Source organism: Castor canadensis, chromosome 19, assembly GCF_047511655.1.
Source record: "Castor canadensis chromosome 19, mCasCan1.hap1v2, whole genome shotgun sequence".
Lineage (NCBI taxonomy): Eukaryota > Metazoa > Chordata > Mammalia > Rodentia > Castoridae > Castor > Castor canadensis.
The window spans coordinates 28,632,655-28,655,829 of NC_133404.1; the positions used below are offsets into that span (position 1 = coordinate 28,632,655).

At 37.7% G+C, this 23,175-nt stretch overlaps 1 protein-coding gene and 1 pseudogene across 6 annotated transcripts in view; one reads left to right on the forward strand and one right to left on the reverse strand.

Annotated features, from left to right (window-relative positions):
- The window catches only part of Tjp1 (tight junction protein 1), a 263,800-nt gene that overhangs the window by 233,185 nt on the left and 7,440 nt on the right, over nt 1-23,175 (reverse strand). For all 6 annotated transcript variants that reach the window (XM_074061565.1, XM_074061563.1, XM_074061562.1 and 3 more), the window contains exon 2: nt 5,045-5,177. In XM_074061565.1, coding sequence (XP_073917666.1) covers nt 5,045-5,177 — 133 coding nt within the window. The remainder of the gene's footprint in view (nt 1-5,044; nt 5,178-23,175) is intronic.
- LOC141419295 (U6 spliceosomal RNA) lies at nt 11,771-11,869 on the forward strand (annotated as a pseudogene).

Below are 23,175 nucleotides of genomic sequence, written 5' to 3' on the forward strand. Positions count from 1 at the left end.
GTGGCTCAAGTGGTAGAGCACCTGCTTTGCAAGTGTGAAGCCCTGAGATCCAACCCCAGTCCCACTTAAGAAAATAAAATAAAACAAAAAAGCAACAAATTTCAAAATTCTAGTAGATCATATTGCTCACAAATTGAATGAACTTCACCCTACTTGTTCCATTCACCTATTTTAGGGAGAAAATTTGATCAAGAGAAGATGTAAACTTTCAAGGAATCTGCTTAATTTTTAAGAAATCCCTTAAAATTATTTACACATTTAGAATCCAAGAGGGAATAAGGCACAAGAGTGAAAATGCAATCTAAACAAGCAATGAAACCAATGTGAAATGGAATAGTCAAGAACATAAGTGTCACTAAGTCAACAAATGATTTTTTCTTCATAGATTGCTCACTTTCACCTAGTCATCCTCAGAATCCATGGAGTTCTAGGATCTTATGGATACCAAAATTCCTTTAAAAATGGCACAGTATTTATATATAACCTATGCACATCTCCATATACTTTAAACCATCTCTAGATTACTTAGAATATGTAATGCGATGTAAATAGTTGTTATGCTATACTGTTTGGGGAATAATGACAAGAAGAATCATCTGTACCTGTCAGTGCAGGTGCAATTATTTTTAAGTATTTTGACCCATAGTTGGCTGAACCTGTAGATATGAAGGGCTTAATGGATGTCACTTTACCATACCAAGGGAACAAAGAATCTTGGTGTGGTATTTTAACCATTAAAATATCGAAAGCAGGCCCAAGTCTTCTAGCAAAACACATCTGCAGAACAGACTTGTCCCATCCAGACCTTGCCTATGAAAATTTTTACCAAGTATCTCTAGACACAATCTCGATTAGCCAGGGAGACTGGATGGATTCCAGGCCCTCTTGGTAAACTAGGATGCCAACCAATTATGCTGTAGGGTTTACAAAATGAACTAGAATGCCCATCCCATTTAATCCCCACAGAGAAAGCAGACAATTGCTTCTCCCCAGGAGTGAAATGGCATCAATCTGATGCCAGGGACCAAAGCCAACAGTCTCAGCTGGAACCTGCAGCTTCTCAGCCAGAAACTAGGACCTTGAATCTAAATGGAGCTTGTGCTCCACTTACTGTGTTTCCAAAAGCAATAAAGGTTGTATTTCTTTTGAATTTGGAACAGTTAAAAGTCAAATGAAAATGTAAAACATGTGTGATTTTGGTGATACAAATTTAATATGTACATAGGGCAAGAGATTATGAACTAAGTCCAAATCTTTCTATTTTAAGGATCTATGTTTACCCCAACAGTCACAAAAAGCCATACAGTTAGTGACTATTTATATAAATCTTAAAAAAAATAGGGCTTAATCTAACACATTTTCAGTCTTTTTTTCTTAAACTAGAACATTTACAAGGAGATATCTGTCAATGGTGGCTAAATATTTTCTAAAGGAAATAAGGATTATTTATTCCATTATAATTAGAACTCCTTATAAATCCTTTACCAAGAATGTTCCTTTTAGATTTTCATGGCTAAGGGTTTGTTTTGTTTTGTTTGTTTGTGATAGGGTCTTGCTATATTGTCCAGGCTGCCTCTGAACTTGCAATCCTCTGCCTCAACCTCCCAACTTAGTGGAATTATAGTATACACTACCATGCCCAGCTACTGGTTTTCCATAATTATATTACAAAGTCAAACTTGTTAGAGAACGATTTGTTTTTTTCAGCACTGAGGATCAAACCCAGGGCTTTGCTCATTCTAGGCAACTCTACCAAACACTGACCTATACCCCCAGCCTGAGGACCAATTGTGAACATCTTTCATTTCCTATGACACGCTTTCCTAATACATGTTTGCTTTTTTCCCCAAATGGTAGCACTTCCTTCTTTTAAAAATCAGATGGAGTTTCAAAAGTGTAAGGGAAAATGATTTTTTTTACCCCATGACAAAGATGCTGTATGCCCATATGTATTTTGGATATTATAGCACTGCCATGTCTTATGGTAGAAAGAGTTAGCCAAGCTGTGAAGAACTAGTTTTTTTTTAATTAAAAAAATTTTTTTTCAAAATCAGTTTATTGCTTTTCTAAAAATGGAACACACTTGATGTAAAAATGTTTGGCAATCTACAAATATTCAAAGAGTAAAATAAATATAAATTGCTGTTCTACCAACCATGACTGTGAAAACCTGAGGAAGAAAATGAATTCGAATTGTGAAAAGCTCAAATTGGCCAGGTGCCAGCAGCTCACGCCTATAATCCTAGCTACTTGGGAGGCTGAGATTGGTAGGATCACAGTTTGAGACCAGCCAGGGCAAATAGTTCAAAAGACCCCATCTTTAACCAGAGTAAAATGGACTGTAGGTGTGGCTCAAGAGGTAGAGCCCCTGGTTTGCAAGTGCAAAGCCCAGAGATCAAACCCCAGTCCCATCAACAAAAACAAAAGGCTAGTTTTGTTTGCCAAGTTTTCCAGGTAGTTCAAATATTAATTTCTATTTGTAGGGGAAGAAAAGTAGTTGAACATCCCTAATCTGAAAATTCAAAACTTTTTGAGTACAGACAAGTTGCTACAAATGGTAAATTACACACCTGACCTTATGTAACAGGTTGTAGTCAAAATGCAGGTGCACTAAAAGTACTGTATAAAATTACCTTCAAGCTATGTGTATAAAGTGTATATATAACAGAAATTAATTTTGTGCTTAGACTTGGGACCCCATCCCAAGATATCTCATTGGGATATGCAAATATGCCAAAATCCAAAAAATAGAAAATTCAAACATGGCTGCTCCCAGGTATTTCAGGTAAGGGATAATTAATATGTGAAGGGGTAGGGGGGGCAGGGGGGAGAAATGGCCCAAACAATGTATGCACATATGAATAAATGAATAAAAAAATTAGTATGTGAAGTTTTTTTTTCTGTCATGGTCTTGAGAAATTTTAACCTCTTCTAACCAGAATGACTTTGTTTAAGCAAGTAAACATAATTTATGACATACCAAATTAATTAGTTATCTCATTATGCATCAGTAATGATGATGCTGAATGCCACAGAAAACTGACAGAATTTCCGTTTCCATTCTTACACTCCAACAAATAATGTGAATTTGTTTCTCAATGACTTCACTGTTTTGCTTTTGAAAGGCAATACACTTAACTTTAAGCACATTTATGTTTTCTACAGTCACTTTCACTGTTAGGTTGACTTAACAAGAACTGACTGCCTTTTTATTTCTCAGCTATTGGTTAAATGTTTTCTTAGAGGTCATATTTCATGTTCTTATATCTTGTATATGATAAAAAAAGTGTTCAAGAACAATTTTAAGGAAAATAATTACTAAAATGAAATAAATATTAAAAAGTACAAAAATTACAGTATTTATATTTACTGACCTTTTTGTTTTAGTCAATTATAGACTGGGAATGCAAATGTTACACCCTAATATTGGGCCTGGGGGATCAGAAGACAAAATGAGCCAGTGCCCCAGCCCCATGAGAGCACTGTGAGCCCCACATACTGTTAGGAGACATGCAGCTTCACAAGTCATGGCCCCTGGGGATGCCCCAAAATGCCACAAGGCATATACACAGGACTGTGTGCACGTTCCTGCAGAGATATGTTACAAGCCACTCCACCCCTGACTCCTGGCTCCCCTCCCCAACAAAAAGGATCAATTTTTTTTAATTTCCTTTATTCATATGTGCATACAATGATTGGGTCATTACTCCCCCCTTCCCTCCACTCCCTTCCTCTCCCTCCCAACCCCTTGCTTCCAAGCAGGAACTGTTTTGCCCTTATCTCTAATTTTGTTGAAGAGAGAGTATAGCAATAATAGGAAGGACCAGGGGTTTTTGCTAGTTGAGGTAAGGATAGCTATACAGGGAGATTCCTAGTTTTGCTTCCATGTACATATGTGTTACTTTCTAAATTGATTCTTCACGAACTAACCTTTTCTCTAGGTCCTGGTCCCCTTCTCCTATTGGCCTCTGTTGCTTTTAAGTTTCTGCATTAGTAAAAAGGATCAAATTTTAAAAAGCCCTATGTAAACAACAGGGAGCTACTGATTTTCTGGGCTCCCTGACTGTCTCTAGGGGCAGCTTTTCCTTTCTCGCTAATAAATCCTACTCTGTGTTCTGTTGTCTCACGAGTCAATCCACTGCCTCATGAGCCAGTTCTTTGGCCTGTGAAGGCAAAACTCTCAACACCGGTCCACAACACTAACAAAGATAAGATTTAGTGTGTACTAAATTCTGACACCATTTTGATATCATTTTGCAACAACAATGGTCAACAGTACTTTATTGCTCAGAATTTTTCAGATTTCAAATGAGAGACATGAACACATGTCATCTACTAAGCCATCTCAACATCCTTCAGTCTGCCAGTGGATGCTATGATACACAAATCTGAATGAAACCTTTCAAAGCAAGGAATATTCTAGTATTTTCTTTATGGTATTATGCTGTCTCTTAGTGTCTACTCTTATTTGAGTGGAGTCTATAAGTGCCAGCACTCCTCCAAAAACGTGAACGAATTTCCCATATACCCATAGGAAAACCTGTCATGTGACCTGGAAAAAACTATGACCATAAGAGTTACTCACTTAGGAGAGGAAGAAAGTACCATCATTAACTGAACTGGAACTTATCCTAATAATATTAGAGTAATAATATCCTAATAATATTAGAGTAACTATGTCTAGCACTGCTAGGAAGTTGGGTGTTTGGGGTTAATCAGATACATAAGTCTCTTCTTAATATAACATGAACTTGTGATTTTCAAAGACATTTAATACTCTACTTAATTTAATTCAATTTTTATCATACACTTCAGGAAGTATTTCTTTATCTTTCCAGCAGAATCTTCATTATGAACCAATTATTATTAATGTATTATATGCATATAAGTTAAGATATTACTCTGGCTGGTAACTTGTTAAATACACCATTTAAAAAATGCTTAGCACAAAATAAGTCTGTTGTACTTTTATGAAAATAAAAAATTAAATTAAAAATTCATATTCCTTGAAAAATAAGAAAAGTGTTAACTGATATCCACTTACAGTGAGTTCACAGAAATCGAAGCTATCAAGGCTTTTGCTTCTGTGTAGTCTCCCTTTAATTCGTCTTAAAGAGGGTTTTCCTTGGCTGACACTAGAAGTAGCACCATTTGGGTTTTCAGAGGATGGCGTTACCCTGCAAGAAGGGAAACAACACTTCAGAAGGCAGGTTTACAGGTGACCACATTTCTCAAGATTGAGGTAAACATTTCTTTGAGGGTTTCTCTGGAAATGGCACACACTCTTTTTATTTTTTACCAAGAACCTAAGAGTCACAGTAGAACTGACGCAGGCTAGCAATATGGGTTTTAGGACTCTAGCATCATGAGGCTTCTCCCAGGGAATTTTATGCTAACCCCCTAACTCAGCACAGTGCTATCCTTTGCAGTTATAAACTTCTCTTCAATTGTAAAATCTTAGCAGTTGTAAGACAGGAAGCCTTGGGAGAATTCTGCTCTTGATTACCTCTCAGGTAAAAGCCCTTTTCTTAAAACATGCTCCTAATACATGTAATTAAAATACCTTAGAGCTAGCATAAGTGCCTGTGCAGAGTGCCCTCTGTTGTATTACAAGACCTTGTCAATCAAACCTGCCAATCACCCTGGCCCATTGTGCAAAGACCTCCCCTCCTTCTCCTGGGGCCATTTGCCCTTTCAATTTATAAAGGCCTTTTTGAAACAAAGACTGGTGCTTCTATCCCAACTGTCTGAGGCCCACCACTGCTTTCTCTTGCAATGCCATTCCCTCACCTTCAATAAACTTTACTACATTTTCACGGTTTGCCTAAGTTCTGTGGCAGGATACAAGTGCCTAGGAATCTTCTGACCAGAACATTCTGGGACCATTCATCCAGTAATAGAACTACATTCTAACAAAAAACATTTCTAAATATTTCTTAGTAACTGGCTAGCTTAAATATCTTGACAAAGTACAAATACTGCAATATTAAGATACATAAAAAGCCAACTCTGCAATCATCAAAGAAGCAATTACACCAGACTGAGGTTTCCTAGGTAACTTGCAGGCATCTTCTTCCCCCTGGGCAGTGATTATCCAGTACTCAGTCTAGTGCCCGGTGCATCCAGTACAAGTCAGCTATCATCACACATCCACAAATATTGTTCTGCATGCTTTTTTTAAACATGAAAACAGCTCTTACAATTTAAGCATGACAACACCTAATTCGGTAGAACTATGGAATCAGGAAGCACAGATAAGAACAAGAAATAATCTAAACCACGTATAGAGTGCACACCAGGACACATCTTCATAAATAAAAACACAGAAGACTGAGTGTCACATGCTGTCTAATCTCTGTGTCAATATTGGTGTCAGCCTGAGAACAAACAAGAGGGAAGGCACCCTGAGGACCTGCAAGGAAACTGCTCAGGGGATTACTGACTTTGAAATGATAAAGTTTACAAAGCAATGAGGCTGACTGGTAATGCAGCTTATGCAAGTCAGTTTCCTTCTTTTACGATCATATCTCTTATTGGTAATACAGACCACGTTCATGTATCTGTAAACTTTTGTGACTTTATTTTTTGTATTTAAAAAGTTGTCTAGCATGTGCCAGTGGCTCACACCTGTACTTGTAACTACTCAGGAGGCAGAGATCAGGAGGATCGCGCAGTTTGAAGCCAGCCCAGGCAAATAGTTTCTGAGACCCTATTTCAAAAAACCCTTCGCAAAAAAGGGCTGGTGAAGTGGCTTAGGTGTAGGCCCTGAGTTCAAGCCTCAGTACTGCAAAAGAAAAAAAAAAACTTTTCTAAAAGGCATTCATGTCTAATTGCCTTAAAAAGACACACTGGATGGAATATTAGCAAAATATCTAATTTATTTATTTTCATTCTTTATTTTTGAGACAGGGACTTGCCATATAAGCCCAGGCTGGCCTTGAACTTGACCTCCTCCTGCCACAGCCTCTGGAGTGCTGGGGTTACAGACATGTGCCACCATGCCTGAAAATAAATTTCACTTATATATTGATATAATATAGATTAATATAGCATTAATATCTGACATATAATATGTAAATTAAATATATATTAATAAGGCAGAATAAACATCATAAAATAGACTAGTTTAGGCATGCCTAAATTTAGAACAAAAGTAATACATCCATAGAGTATTTGAGGAATATGGAAAGATATAAAGATGAAAAGCATAAGCTACCCTCTTTCCCTTATCTCAAACCTCCATTCCTTTTCCAAAGAACCACTAGTACCAGTACTTTGTATGACCTCCCAGACAAATGTTCATACTTATCCATGTGTGCATTCTTTTTTTTTTTTTTTGGTAAGATGACCAACTCATTCATATTTTTCTGCACTGTTTTTATTACATACTAGATCTTGAAACTATTCCCATAATTGCCCAGATAGAACTATTTCATTCCTTTCAGTAGCTGAGCAGTGTTCTATAAAACAGACCTAACATAACTTACTCATCTTGCCTGTTGATGGGCATTTGGCTTGTTTTCAAATGCTTGCATCAAACCATAAGGCACTGGGCATCCCTGACAATACTTGCATACAAACACAGTACTTCCTTAAGAAAGAGTCCTAGGAGTGGAAATGCTGGTCAGGGTAGGAGCTTTCTAAGTGTTAAGAGGCACTGCCTTCCCAAAGGGTTTCCCAGTATGTAAGGATCCCCACAGTGTGTGAGAATGTCCATTTGTGATGGACAACTCTACATAGTCCTTTCTGCAGGAATCAGCACTTCAGCATGACAAAAATGTAATGAGGAACACACAGAAGTTGAGTCATAAAATAATAAAGGGACTGAGTTGCCCTAGTTTTTGAGGCCTGTCCTGATGGACATTCTCACACACTGTGGGGATTCTCACACACAGTGGGAAACCCTTTGGGAGTTCTCCAGCGCACATACAAATAGACATTAAAACCACCTATTGGAGAAAGCTGGCACCCAGATTAAAAAGTAGGATCTGATCCCAGAGAAAATAGAAAAACATTGGATTAACATTGTTATTTTCTGAAAAATGCTAGAGAGTATTGCAGTAACGAAGTCCAAACACCTTGGAAATGCAAAAGTCACCCATCCATAGAAAAGAGGATGGCTGAATTGACAGAGCTGAAAAAGTGAATTCAGTTTGGAGAAGTAAACCAAAGAATCACAGAAGAGGATGGGAAGTATGGTTCATGTGGTAGAATGCTTACCTGGCCAGCACCAGGTGCACAGTGCAAACCCCAGTACCACCATCAAACAAAAAAGGACTCACAGAAGAGCAACAGGGATGAATAGAGCATGTGAGCCATTGGGAAACCCCCTCCCAAGAGGGGGCTGAGGCTTTGAGTGACAACTGTGGTGCTGAGAAAGAAGAGTGAAGTTGTGCTAATGCCATCTATTGCCTAAGAGGTGGTGACACTGATAGAAAATAGGAGTTTAGGGCTGAGGTTGTAGCTCTTGGGGTTAGAGCACCTGCCAGCAAGTGTGAGGCCTTGAGTTCAAACCCCAGAACCACCAGAAAAATATATAAATTTAAATATGTAAATATGTACAGTTGGCCATCCATATCCCTGGGTTCTGTAAGTCATGAATTCCATCAAATGTAGATAAACTATTTAGAAAAAAATTATGTCTGTACTGAACATGTACAGACTTTCTTTCCTTGACATTCTGTAAACAATACAATATTACAACATTTATGTTGTAGTAGGTATTACAATCTAGAGACGATTTAAATTATATAGGAGTGTTTGTCAATTGATCTTCATATGCCTATCAATTTTTTCTCTTTGCATTTAAAATCTTTTTTATCAACATCTTAATGTTTATGACTTCTCTCTCCTCAGGATTTAATCTACATGGAAAGTCTCTGTGCCAAAGACAGAATTTACCTTCATGCTATTTTGTTTGATGGTAATTTCCCCCACCTATAGTTTTATATTAACCTTTTGCTAGTTTATCTCTCTGTGTGCCTATATTTTCAAATTTTCCAAGACTAGCTTCTTATTTTTTCTTTTCCCCTTAAGTTGTACCTTTAACTATTGATCTGTAGCTGGAGTGTTTTTCTTTTTTACCCAATCTGAGAATAAATATCTTTTGAGATTAATTTAATCCATTCACATTTATTGTGCCTCTTGATACATTTACACTTATTCTGCCACCTTTTTAATTTTTTTTCATTTAAATGATTTCTTCTTTATCTTTCTGCCTTATTAATATGATTGAGTTTTATTTGTCCTACCTATCCTGGGATGTCTTTCTCTTTCCAAGTTGTAGTTTGAAACTCTACGTCTAGCTAAGTAACTAAATACACATAGGCATTGATGTGTTTACATATGTGTTTTCACACATGCACACCCCTCTACATACAGTTGCCACTTCACATCTGTGGGGATTGGCTCCAGAACACCCCTCAGATATCAAAACCCACAGACACTCAGCTCCCTTAAATAAAATGGCGAAGCATTTACATACATTACATACAATTTACTCACACTCTCCTGTATAATTAAAATCATCTCTAGATTAATATAATACCTACTACAATATATATTGTATATCGTATATTATATACAGTAATATTGTATTGTTTACAGAATGACAAGGAAAGAAAGTCTGTACATGTTCAGTACAGACATAATTTTTTTCTAAATAATTTATCCACATTTGGTGGAACTCATGACTCACAGAACCCAGGGATATGGATGGCCAACTGTACATATTTACATATTTAAATTCATATTTTTTTCTGGTGGTACTGGGGTTGAACTCCATGCTTGGTGCTTGCAAGGTAGGCATTCCACCACATGTACCATACTTCCCATCCTCTTCTGTGATTCTTTGGTTTACTCCTCCAGACTGAATTCACTTTTTCAGCTTTGTCAATTCAGCCATCCTCTTTTCTATTGATGGGTGACTTTTGCATTTCCAAGGTGTTTGGACTTCATTATTGCAATACTCTCTAGCATTTTTCTGAAAATAACAATGTTAATCCAATGTTTTTCTATTTTCTCTGGGATCAGATCCTACTTTTTCAATCTGGTACAAGCTTTCTCCAATAGGTGATTTTAATGTCTATTTGTATGTGTGCTGGGGAACTCCTGGTTCCATGTGGTATGGTTTTCTGTGCCTGTCTTCAGTTGAGTGACTCTGGCAAAGAGATGGGATGTGTGCTGCTGGGAGGATTGTGAGGAAACTTCTCTTCTAGGTCACCAGCTCAGCAGTCACACAAGGGATAGTCCTATCTCTCTGGCCCAGCATCTACACTTACTGCTTTAGGAAGTTAGAAAGCAACACCACTGTCCATTACTGGCCCAGACCAGACAGGATGAAGAGTCAACTGATCCAGGACATGATCAGATTAATTTCCCAAGTGTCCCCACTCCTCTATCCCTGAGGCTCCCTCAAGCTACCCGCCCCTACCTCTGCAGCAGCCTTGTGCCTACAGCCTGGACAGTGGTTCTTCAAGGCTGTACCCTCAGAGATAGATCTACCCCTTCCTACTAAGTAGGTTTCAGACTCCTCAAAAACGCTGGCCCACAGATGCCATTCTTCACTGGTTACTCACCAACATTAATTTGGTTGCTGTTTTGTAATTAAAATTTTTACTTCTTCAAATTTCCAATGAGTCCTCCTTTCTGTTCTGTTCCCAAAGTACAAATTTAATGGTGCCACTTTCATGATTCTTATCATAAAAAGCACATTGTACAACTCTGATTGTTCCTGCTAGGTAAAAGCTTCCATAAAAACAATGAAGAACTTTATTCCAGGGAAAACACTTAAGGACATTGAGATACACAAAGATTTTTTTAGATAAGACCCCAAGAGCACAGGAAACAAAAGCAAAAACAAACAAACTAAAAAGCTTCCAAATAGAAAGGAAATAAATCAAGAGAGTGGGGAGACAGCCTAGAGAATGAGAGAAAATCTCTGAGAAGGAGCCAATATCCAGAATATATAAAACACTCCAAAAAGTCAATAAATAGCAAAATAAGTAAATAAGCTGAATAAAAAATGGCTGCCAGCATGGTGATGTGCACAGATAATGCAAGCTACTTGGGAGACTGAGGAAAGAAGACTGCTTGAGCTCACAAGTTTGAGACCAGCTTGGGCAACATGGTAGACCCTCTTTCAAAACAACAACAAAAAATAAAATAAGGCCCTGTGCTGGTGACTAACACCTGTAATCTTAGCTGTTATTATTCCTTTCCTGTATAGAAAAATACTAGTTTGATGTAATTTTGTTTGCTTGTTTTTGCTTTTGTTTCCTGTGCTCTTGGAATCTTGTCCAAAAAATCCTTCCCCATTCCAGGGTTCTGAAGTGTTTCCCCTAGAATAAAGCTCTTCATTGCTTTTAGGGAGCTTTTACCTAGCAGGAAAAAAAAGAGCAGAGTTAAACTTATGTACAACATAAATAAAAGAAGAGTTTTATTTATGTTGAGAATCATGAATGTGACATCATTAAATTTGTACTTTGGCAGTTCAAAGCTAGCTTGGGGAAATAGTTTGCAAGACCCTATCTTGAAATAACCCATCACAAAAAAAGGGCTGGTGGAGTGGCTCAAGGTGTAGGTCTTGATTTCAAACCCCAGTACCATAAAAGTAAAATAAAATGGGCAATGGGCCTAAATAGACATTTCTCAGAAGAAGACATAATAATTGCCAACAGGTATGTGAAAAAATGGCCACAATCACTAATTTCTAGGAAAATGCAAGTCACAACCACAATGAATGCCACATTACTCCAGCAAAAATGGCTGTCATTGGACCAGCTTCAGCAACACACACACTAAACTGGAACAAGACAGAGAAGATTAGCATGGCCTCTGCACATGCATTTGTGAAGCATTCTATGTTCTTTAAAAACCTTGAAGAAAGTAGGAACAGACCAACATTGTGCTAACTGGGGAAAACTGAAAACATTTCATCTGAAGTCAGAAACAAGACAAGAATGTCTATCCTCTCCACTTTCATTTAATATAGTGCTTAATTATTTTAAAAATCTTAGCCAATGCAATAAGGCAAGAGAAATAAATAAAAGGGATGCAAATGGGAAAGGAAGAAGTAAATTTATCCCTATTTGCAAATGATATGATCCTATACTTAAAACACTCCACCAGAAAACTCTTAATGTTGATAAACACTTTTTCAGCAAAGTAGCCGAACACATAATCAACATACAAAAATAGCTTTTCTAAATATCAACAATGAACAAGGCAGACAAATCAGGAAAACTATTCCACTCATAAGAGCCTTAAAAGAAAAAATACTTAAGAATAAACTTAACTAAGGATGGGAAAGACCTCTACAATGAAAATTGTAAAACACTGAAGAAAGAAATTAAAGAAGACACTAGAAGATGGAAAGACCTCCCATGTTCATGGGTCAGCAAAATTAATATTGTAAAAATCATTATATTACTGAAAGCAATCTACAGATTCAATGCAATCCCCATCAAAATTCTAATGTCATTCTTCTCAGAAACAGAAAAATCAATTCCAAACTACATTTGAAATAGTTCTTTCCCAGGAGTGGGTACCTGTGGGAGGCAGGTGGGTTCAAGGAAAGGGGGAATGAGGGTGAATATGGTGGATGTACTTGCATCCATATGTGAAAACAGAAGAGTAAAACCTGTTGAAATTGTTCTAAGAAGGAGGCAGGGAGGAAGAAGGAGAATGATGGGGGGGGGGAACTCTAACTAAGATATATTGTAAATACATATGTGAATATCACAATGTATCTCCCTGTGCAGCTATTATATACTAATAAAATTTAAAAAATAAAATTAATTTGGAAGCATAAAAGACCCTGAATAGCAAAAAACAATCCTGAGCAAAAGGAGCAATGCTAGAGGTATCACAATACCTGACTTCAAATCATACTACAGAGTCATAGTAACAAAACCAGTATGGTCTTGGCACAAAACATACACATGGACCAATGGAATAGAAAAGAAGACCCAGAAATAAGGCCACATAGTTATAGCATGATTATCAATAAAGGCACCAAAAACACATGTGGGAGAAAAGATAGCCTCCTCAACAAATGGCAGGAAAAACTGGATATCCACACATAGAACACTGAAACTAGATCCCTACCTCTTACCATGCAAAAATCAATTCAAAATAAACCAAAAAAAAGAACCAAAGACCTTAATGTAAGACCTGAAACTCTGAAACTAGTATAGGAAAACAAAGAGAAAAGACTTCAAGATATAGGCATAGACAACTTTCTGAAAATGGCTCCCCTTGCTCAGGAAATAAGAGCAACAAGAACTGACAGATGGGACTGCATCAAAACAAAAAGCTTCTACCCAGCAAAGGAAACAATTACCAGAGAAAAGAGAGAGCCTACAGAATGGGAGACTATCATTACCAGCTATTCATATGATAAGAGATTGAAATCTAGGTTATCTGAAGAGCTCAAAAAAATTAAACATCAGGGGATTCCAAGATGGGGGCTAGAGGGAGGAAGCAGAAAGCTGCTTCCCAAAGTAAAATCATGGAGAGATGCTGGAGATATACATTACGGAAAAACCACTGAGAAGAGGCAAAACACCTACACCCCCACAACCCCAACCCACGCATAGCACCCCACTCCATGTTAAATGGAGAAACCAGGAGAGTTCCCGCACAGCCAGATGCCAGCTCCTATCCTGCTTGGGAAGACACAGACCACCAGGTGAGCTAAGCGGTACATGGTACTCCCACAGACAACCCTGGGCCAGATCAGCATAGCCCCCTGGACAGACTGATCCCTACCCAGGGAAAAAAGAAAAAAAACTGAATAAACAATAAAAAAGACATGTAGCAAAGAGGGCGAGGGGCCCTCCCTCCTGGAACTGTAAATAAACAAGCCGGCCGGACAAGGCAGGAGCGGTGGCCCCCGCACAGCAACCTTGGAGCGGGAAAGCTTGTAAAAGTGGCCGTGTGAGGAATGCTCCGCTGGACAGTGGGGAAGGGGCACTTCCCATGTGAACTGTAAATAAACACGCGGGCTGGAGAAGGCGGTGAGTGCCATCTCCCCCATTGTGCCTGGAGAGGGGAAAGCTTGTAACAACGGCGGTTGTGTGGAAAGCTCCACCAGAGTGGGGGGGCACGCCCCCCTCGAACTGTAGATAAACAAGCCGGCTGGAGAAGGCAGGAGTGGCGGCACACGCCCAGCACCTTGGAGAGGGGAAGGCTTCCAAAAGTGCCTAAAGTGTGTCACAGGCAGGTAGGGCTGTATACTGGAGAAAACAAAAGGGGCAAGTGCCCAGGAGAACTCTAAGTAAACAAATTCCTGAGCCCTCCAATCAATAAAGCCTGCAACAACAGCTGGCTGGCAGCAGCCTCAGATAGACATTCACAAAGCTGTCTCCATACTTTTTTCTTATTTTTCTCTTCCTTTGATGAGACAACAACCTAACTACACCTGCATGCTGAAAACCTTACTGAAACAGTATTGCATTTGAACTTGGGATTTTTGTGTGTGTGTGTGTTGCTTTTGGTTTTTTTTTTTTTTTTTTTTTGCTGTTGTTTGTTTGGGTTTTTTGGGTTTTTTTTTTTTCCCCTTTGATGAGACAACAACAGAACTACTTCTGAGACACCAACTCTAGGACTGGAGGCTGAAGGACTAGCACCAAAATTATTAACACTGAAATTTTATTGCATTTGAACTTGGGGATTTTTTTTTTATCCTCTCTCTGTCTCTCTAATGCCTTACCATTGATTAGTATACTGTCTCTCCCTGTTTATTTCTTTGGCTTTGGTTTTTTTGTGGTTTGTTTTGTTATTTTTTACTTGTTTGTTCGTTTGTTTTTCCCTTTTTCTTTACCTTCTTTGCTTTCCCTCTCTTCTCACCCTTCCACTCTAGATATCACCATTGTTATTATTGCAAGCTAGACAATACTGAATTACACACAGTACAGGGACAGAAACAATAGCAGGGGCAATGATGGGAAGATGGAAAAAAGAGGGAAACCAGTTTCCCCCCAATAATAAATTAGTACAGGAACCAGAGGGAAATGAAGAAACAGATACTCAGACCAGACTCCAAGAAAACGAAGATAAACTATGCCAAAGAACCCAATGAAGCCCACAAGAACACTCTGAAAGAAGAAATCCTGCAAGTAATCAATGAGAATTTTATAGAGATGATACTGGATAGGGTCAACCAAAATGTATAGGAGACACTCAAGAGATTCCAAGACAACAAAAATAGAGAATCTGAGAAATCACAAGAAGAAATAAAAGAAACTATAGAAGCACTATATAAACACCAAAGTGAAACAAAGAACACAATAAATAACTAGATAAATGAACTCAGGACAAAAATAGACAATATTAAAGAGGAAGTGATTCAGGATATGGAAACCTCAGAAAAAAGAATGAAACAAATGCAAAACAAAATGGAAAGTCAATCCAGCAGAATAGAACAAGCAGAAAAAAGACTTCAGAAGTTGAAGATGAAAGGGTAATTAAAGGAAAAACCAAAGAACTATTAGTAAAACAACTAAAGACCTGTGAAAAGAAAATGCAAAAACTTACTGACTCCATCAAAAGACCAAACCTGAAAGTCATGGGCATTGAAGAAGGAGAAGAGGTGCAAGCAAAGGGAATGCATAATATATTCAACAAAATAATTACAGAAAATTTCCCAAATGTAGAGAAATCTATGCCCATACAGCTGCAAGAAGCCTCCAGAACACCAAACAGACCTGACCAAAATAGAACTACCCCACGGCATATCATCATTAAAACACAAGTACAGAGACTCGAGAAAGAATATTGAAAGCTGTAGGAGAGAAAAAAACAAGTAACATACAAAGGTAAACCCATCAAAATCCCAGCAGACTTCTCAACAGAAACATTAAAAACAAGAAGAGCATGGGGTGAGGTCTTCCAGGCACTGAATGAAAATAACTTCAACCCCAGGATACTCTACCCAGCAAAACTATCATTCAAAATAGATGGAGCAATAAAAGTCTTCCATGACAAGCAGAAACTAAAACAATATATGACCACAAAGCCACCACTACAAAAGATTCTTCAAGGGATTCTGCACACAGAAAGTGAAACCCAACATAACCATGAAAGGGCAGGCAGCACCCAACTACAGGAAAAGAAAAAGCAAGACAGTAGAAAGCAACCTCAACTTAGGTACACACAATCAAACCTTCAAACAACTAATGAAACTAAATGACAGGAATCACCACATACCTATCAGCACTAACACTTAATGTTAATGGACTTAATTCCCCCATTTAAAGGCACTGTTTGACAAACTGGATTAAAAAGGAAGACCCAACAATTTGTTGCTTACAGGAGACCCATCTCACTCCTAAGCATAGGCTTAGGATGAAAGGCTGGAAGAAGACTTACCAAGCCAATGGCCCCCGAAAACAGGCAGGAGTAGCAATACTTATCTCTGACAAAGGAGACGTCAAACCTACATTGATCAAACGAGATAGAGAAGGATGTTCCATACTAATAAAAGGGGAAATAGACCAAAAGAAAATAACAATTATCAACCTATATGCACCAAATGTCAACGCACCCAATTTCATCAAACATACCCTGAAGGACCTAAAAGCATATATTAACTCCAACACAGTGGTCATGGGAGACTTTAACACCCCATTATCATCAATAGGATAGGTCATCCAAACAAAAAATCAATAAAGAAATCCTAGATCTAAAATATACCATAGATCAAATGGACCTAGTTGATGTCTACATAACATTTCATCAACTTCTACACAATATACATTCTTCTAAGCAGCCCATGGAACCTTCTCCAAAACAGATTATATCCTAGGGCCCAAAGCAAGCCTCAGCAAATATAAGAAAATAGAAATTACACCATGCATTCTATCTGATCACAATGCAATAAAACTAGAACTCAACAGCAAAAATAAAGACAAAAAACATGCAAACAGCTGGAAACTGAATAACTCATTGCTTAATGAACAATGGGTCATTGATGAAATAAAAGAGGAAATTAAAAAGTTCCTGGAAGTCAATGAAAATGAAAACACAACCTATCAGAATGAATGGGATACAGCAAAGGCAGACCTCAGAGGAAAGTTTATAGCCATGAGTGCATATATTAAAAAGACTGAAAGATCTCAAATCAATGACCTAATGATACATCTCAAACTCCTAGAAAAACAAGAACAAGCAAATCCCAAAACAAATAGGAGAGAAATAATAAAAATAAGAGCTAAAATCAATGAAATAGAAACCAAAAAAACCATACAAAGAATTAATGAAACAAAAACTTGTTTCTCTGAAAAAATAAACAAGATCAATAGACCCCTGGCAAACCTGACTAAAATGAGGAGAGAAAAAACCCAAATTAGTAAAATCAGGAATGCAAAAGTGGAGATAACAACAAACACCATGGAAGTCCAGGTTATCATCAGAGACTACTTTGAGAATCTATATTCATATAAATTCGAAAATCTTAAAGAAATGGACAGTTTTATAGATACTTATGATCATCCAAAACTGAACCAAGAGGACATTAATCACCTGAATAGATCTATAACACAAAATGAAATTGAATCAGCAATTGAGAGTCTCCCCAAATAGAAAAGTCCAGGACTTGATGGATTCTCTGCTGAATTCTATCAGACCTTTAAAGAAGAACTGATACCAACCCTCCTTAAACTGTTCCATGAAATAGGGAAGGAAAACTGCCAAACACATTTTATGAAGCCAGTATTACACTTATCCCAAAACCAGGCAAAGACACCTCCAAAAAGGAGAACTATAGGCCAATCTCCTTAATGAACACTGATGCAAAAATCCTCAATAAAATAATGGCAAACCGAATTCAACAGCACATCAAAAAGATCATTCACCACAACCAAGTAGGCTTTATCCCAGGAATGCAGGGGTGGTTCAACATATGAAAATCAATAAACATAATAAACCACATTAACAGAAGGAAAGACAAAAACCACGTGATCATCTCAATAGATGCAGAAAAAGCCTTTGATAAGATCCAACACCATTTCATGATAAAAGCTCTAAGAAAACTAGGAATAGAAGGAAAGTTCCTCAATGTTATAAAAGCTATATATGACAAACCTACAGCCAGCATTATACTTAACGGGGAAAAACTGAAACCATTCCCTCTAAAATCAGGAATGAGACAAGGATGCCCACTATCTCCACTCCTATTCAACATAGCACTGGAATTCCTAGCCAGAGCAATTAGGCAAGAAGAAGGAATAAAAGGAATACAAATAGGTAAAGAAACTGCCAAAATATCCCTATTTGCAGACGATATGATCCTATACCTTAAAGACCCAAAAAACTCTACTCAAAAGCTCCTAGACACTATCAATAGCTATGCCAAGGTAGCAGTATATAAAATCAACATAGAGAAATCATTAGCATTTCTATACACTAATAATGAACAAACTGAGAAAGAATAAATGAAAACAATTCCATTTAAAATAGCCTCAAAAAAAATCAAATACCTAGGTGTAAACCTAACAAAAGATGTGAATGATCTCTACAAGGAAAACTATACACTTCTGAAGAAAGAGACTGAGGAAGACTATAGAAAGTGGAGAGATCTCCCATGCTCATGGATTGGTAGAATCAACATAGTAAAAATGTCTATACTCCCAAAAGTAATCTACATGTTTAATGCAATTCCCATCAAAATCTCAATGACATTCATTAAAGAGATTGAAAAATCTACCATTAAATTTATATGGAAACACAAGAGGCTATGAATAGCCAAGGCAATACTCAGTCAAAAGAACAATGCTGGAAGTATCACAATACCCGACTTCAAACTATATTACAAAGCAATAGCAATAAAAACAGCAAGGTACTGGCACAAAAACAGACATGAAGACCAGTGGAACAGAATAGAGGACCCAGATATGAAGCCACACAACTATAACCAACTTGTCTTTGACAAAGGCGCTAAAAATATATGATGGAGAAAAGACAGCCTCTTCAACAAAAACTGCTGGGAAAACTGGTTAGCAGTCTGCAAAAAACTGAAACTAGATCCATGTATATCACCCTATACCAAGATTAACTCAAAATGGATCAAGGATCTTAATATCAGATCACAAACTCTAAAGTTGGTACAGGATATAGTAGGAAATACATTGGAACTAACAGGTATAGGCAAAGACTTTCTCAAGGAACTCCAGCAGCTCAGCAACTAAGAGAAAGCATAGACAAATGAAACTTCATAAAACTAAAAAGCTTCTGCTCAACAAAAGAAATGGTCTCTAAACTGAAGAGAACACCCACAGAGTGGGAGAAAATATTTGCTAGCTACACATCAGACTAAGGACTGATAACCAGAATATGTAGGAAACTTAAAAAACTAAATTCTCCCAAAATTAATGAACCAATAAAGAAATGGGCAGGTGAACGAAACAGAACTTTCTCAAAAGAAGAAATTCAAATGGCCAAAAACACATGAAAAAATGCTCACCATCTCCAGCAATAAAGGAAATGCAAATTAAAATCACACTAAGATTCCACCTCACCCCTGTTAGAATAGCCATCATTACCAACACCACTAACAATAGGTGTTGGTGAGGATGTGGGAAAAAGGAACCCTCTTACACTGCTGGTGGGAATGTAAACTAGTACAACCACTCTGGAAAAAAATTTGGAGGCTACTTATAAAGCTAAACATTAATCTACCATATGATTCAGCAATATCACTCTTGGGGATATACCCAAAAGACTGTGACACAGGTTACTCCAGAGGCACTCATGTTTATTGCAGCACTATTCACAATAGCCAAGTTATGGAAACATCCAAAATGCCCCACTACTGACAAATGGATTAAGAAAATGTGGTATTTATGCACAACAGAATTTTATGCAGCCATGAAGAAGAATGAAATCTTATCATTTGCAAGTAAATGGATAGAACTGGAGAACATCATTCTGAGTGAGGTTAGCCTGGCTCAAAAGACCAAAAATCATGTTTTCCCTCATATGCAGACATTAGATCAAGGGCAAACACAACAAGGGGATTGGACTTTGATCACATGATAAAGGGAGAGCACAAAAGGGAGGTATGAGGATAGGTAAGACACCCAAAAAACTAAATAGCATTTGTTGCCCTCAATGCAGAGAAATTAAAGCAGATGCCTTAAAAGCAACTGAGGCCAATGGGAGAAGGGACCAGGAACTAGAGAAAAGGTTAGATCAAAAGGAATTAACCTCGAAGGTAACACACACACACAGGAAAGGATATGAGTCAACTCCCTATATAGCTAATCTTATCTCAACTAGCAAAAACCCTTGGTCCTTCCTATTATTGCTTATACTCTCTCTACAACAAAATTAGAGATAAGGGCAAAACAGTTTCTGGCTGGTAGTGAGGGGGAAGGAGGGGAGAGGGAAGGAGTTGGGAGGTGGGGAAAGGGGGGAGAAATGACCCAAACATTGTATGCACATATGAATAAAAGAAAAAAAATTAAACATCAAAAGAATAAATAATCCAATTAATAAATGGGCAAGTGAATTCCAGCTTTCAAAAGATGTAGTAAAAATGACCAATAAACACATGAAGAAATATTCCCCATCCTTAGCCATAAGGAACAGAAATCAAACAGACATTGAGATTCCACGTGATCTGGTTAGAATGGTTATCAATCAGAAAACTAGCAAGAAATGCTGGTGAGGACAGGGTAAGGAAGAAACCCTTATACACAACTGGTGGGAATGTAAATTAGTGTAGCCGCTATGATAATCAATATGGAAACTCCTCAAAAAATTAAAAATAGAACTTCCATGTGATCCTGCTCCACCACCACTGGGCGTATCTTTGAAGGAAAGCAAATCAGCATACAACAGAGACACCTGCACACCATGTTTACAGCAGCACTGTTGACAACAGCCAAGCTATGAATCAGTCTAGGTACCCATGAACCAGTGAATGGATTAAAGAGAACATGGTTTATATACACAACAGAGTATTATTCAGTCATAAAGAAGAATGAAGTAAAAAGAAGATCAAATTAAAAAAAAGAATGGAACTAGGTCATTTTCAGGAATAAGATAGAACTGGAAATACTCATGTTAAGTGAAATAAGCCAGACTGAGGATGACAAATACCTCATTTTTCTCTCATATGTGGAATCTTGAAATACAAAACATGACATGACTATAAAAGGGAGACTGAATGGGGGGAATAACAAGAGGAGGGGGAGTGAAAGGAGAGGGTGGCTGGTGTGAATATGATTGAAGGTGAATGAAGAACATTATATGCATACATGAAAGAGAATAAGTCCCATTAAAATTGTAAAAAAAGGGGGGGGGGTAGGGAGGATAAGAAAGAATGGAGGGGGGTGAATATGATCAAAGTACATAAATATCACAATGAAAGCCCTTTGTATAAAAATAAAACAAAAGGAATGGCAATTATCCAAAAGACTAAAAATAACAAGTGCTGGTGAGGACGTGGAGAAAAGGGAACTGTTGCACACAGTAAATGGGACTGTAAATTAGCACAGTCATTATGGAAAACAGTATGGAAGTTCTTCAAAAAGTTAAAAATAGAACTGCCCTGTGATCTGGTAATCCCACTTCTGGGCATATAGGCAAAGGAACTGAAATCAGTACATTGAAGAGGTTTCTGCAGTCCCACGTTTATTGCAGCACCATTCACAAGAGCCAAGGAATGTAAATAGCCTAAGTGTCCCTCAACTGAGAATGGATAAAGAAATGTACATATACACAATGGAATAGTATGTAGGCATAAAAATGAAATCCTGCCATTTTCAATGACATGAATAGAACTGGAGATCATTGAGTGAAATACGCCAACCACAGAAAGACAAATACCACATGACATAACTTATCACTTATAAAAAGAAAGTTCAGAATAGATCGGTGGTTATCGGAGGCTGGGGAGAGCAGTGGTGGTGGTGGTGCTGGGGGAAAGGACACAGATATGGGAAAGGTTGCTGCGATGGGTATCAAGCTGCAGTTAAACAGTCATGAGAAGTTCTGTATGTCCTTTATTGCATGGTGGGGTGACTATGAATAACAATGTATGGTACATTTCAAAAAGCTAGAAGGATTTTGAACACTTCACCATAAAGAATGATAAGTGTTTGAGGATTAGATATATTTAATGTGATTTAACATTACACCATACATACATGTATTGAAACATCACCTGCCACATATCAGTTACAATAAGTTTAACTTAAATTTTAAAAAGAACTATATCCAAATAAAGCAATACAGGAAAGAAAGAATTATAAGACTATGTACAAGTCAATTTTTTCTTTACTTTCTCTCACTTTGAGCACTGGTTATGTGGTATGATCATATTTTAGGAAGTTAATGCAAACATAATATAAATTGTTTTGGGTAAAGAAATCTGCCTAATATTTTTCATAAGAAAGGGATCAGAATTTTCCCAAAACAATAAGCCTAAAACCTACAGCCTACCATAAGAATTTACATCCACTAAATTTTACAAAAGCCTGGCAGAAAATAGAATAGACCCACCTCCTTCCCACAAGGGTCTTAATAAAAGTATTTATAACCAGATGAATGGACCTGGTGTACATCAGGTGATAATCGGCTCTGGACCCACCTTGCCCATACACTCCGAAGAAGGATGGCATTTTGTCTAAGAATTTAACCAGGCTCAGACACAGTAGTCTCAGTAACTTAAAAGCTCTGACCAGGTATCTGTGCAGATTGGAGACCAATTGTTAAAAGGCATATCGTTCAGTAAAGATCCCCACCTGGGGGAGAATAAAGAAAAAAAAATACACCAATCACTGTAATAATAGAAAAATATTAACTCTAGTGTCAGTACAGTGGTCTTGAAGGTCCAGTGCAACTTAAGATTTTGCTTCTTTTTTGTTTATTCCTGCCTTTGAGAATGACTCTGGGTCCTGGAGAGAAGTGTGCATATGTTCAGTTTCTCGTTGCCTGCCCACAAGCACACAGAAGAGCTGAACTTGGGTCAAAAAGCCGGCCAATGATGTTCCAGCTAACATGGAGCCAGTGTTGTTTGAATCTCAAGGTACCACTCACCTCCAACCCTGATGTTATGACGCTGCACTGAGTAACTCAGACTTTTGGGGATAGTTCCATAAATACTTACAGGAATGGTCCTTGCTAGTTGGAAAACAAGTTTAGCAACTGAGGTACAAGGACCTTGCATAT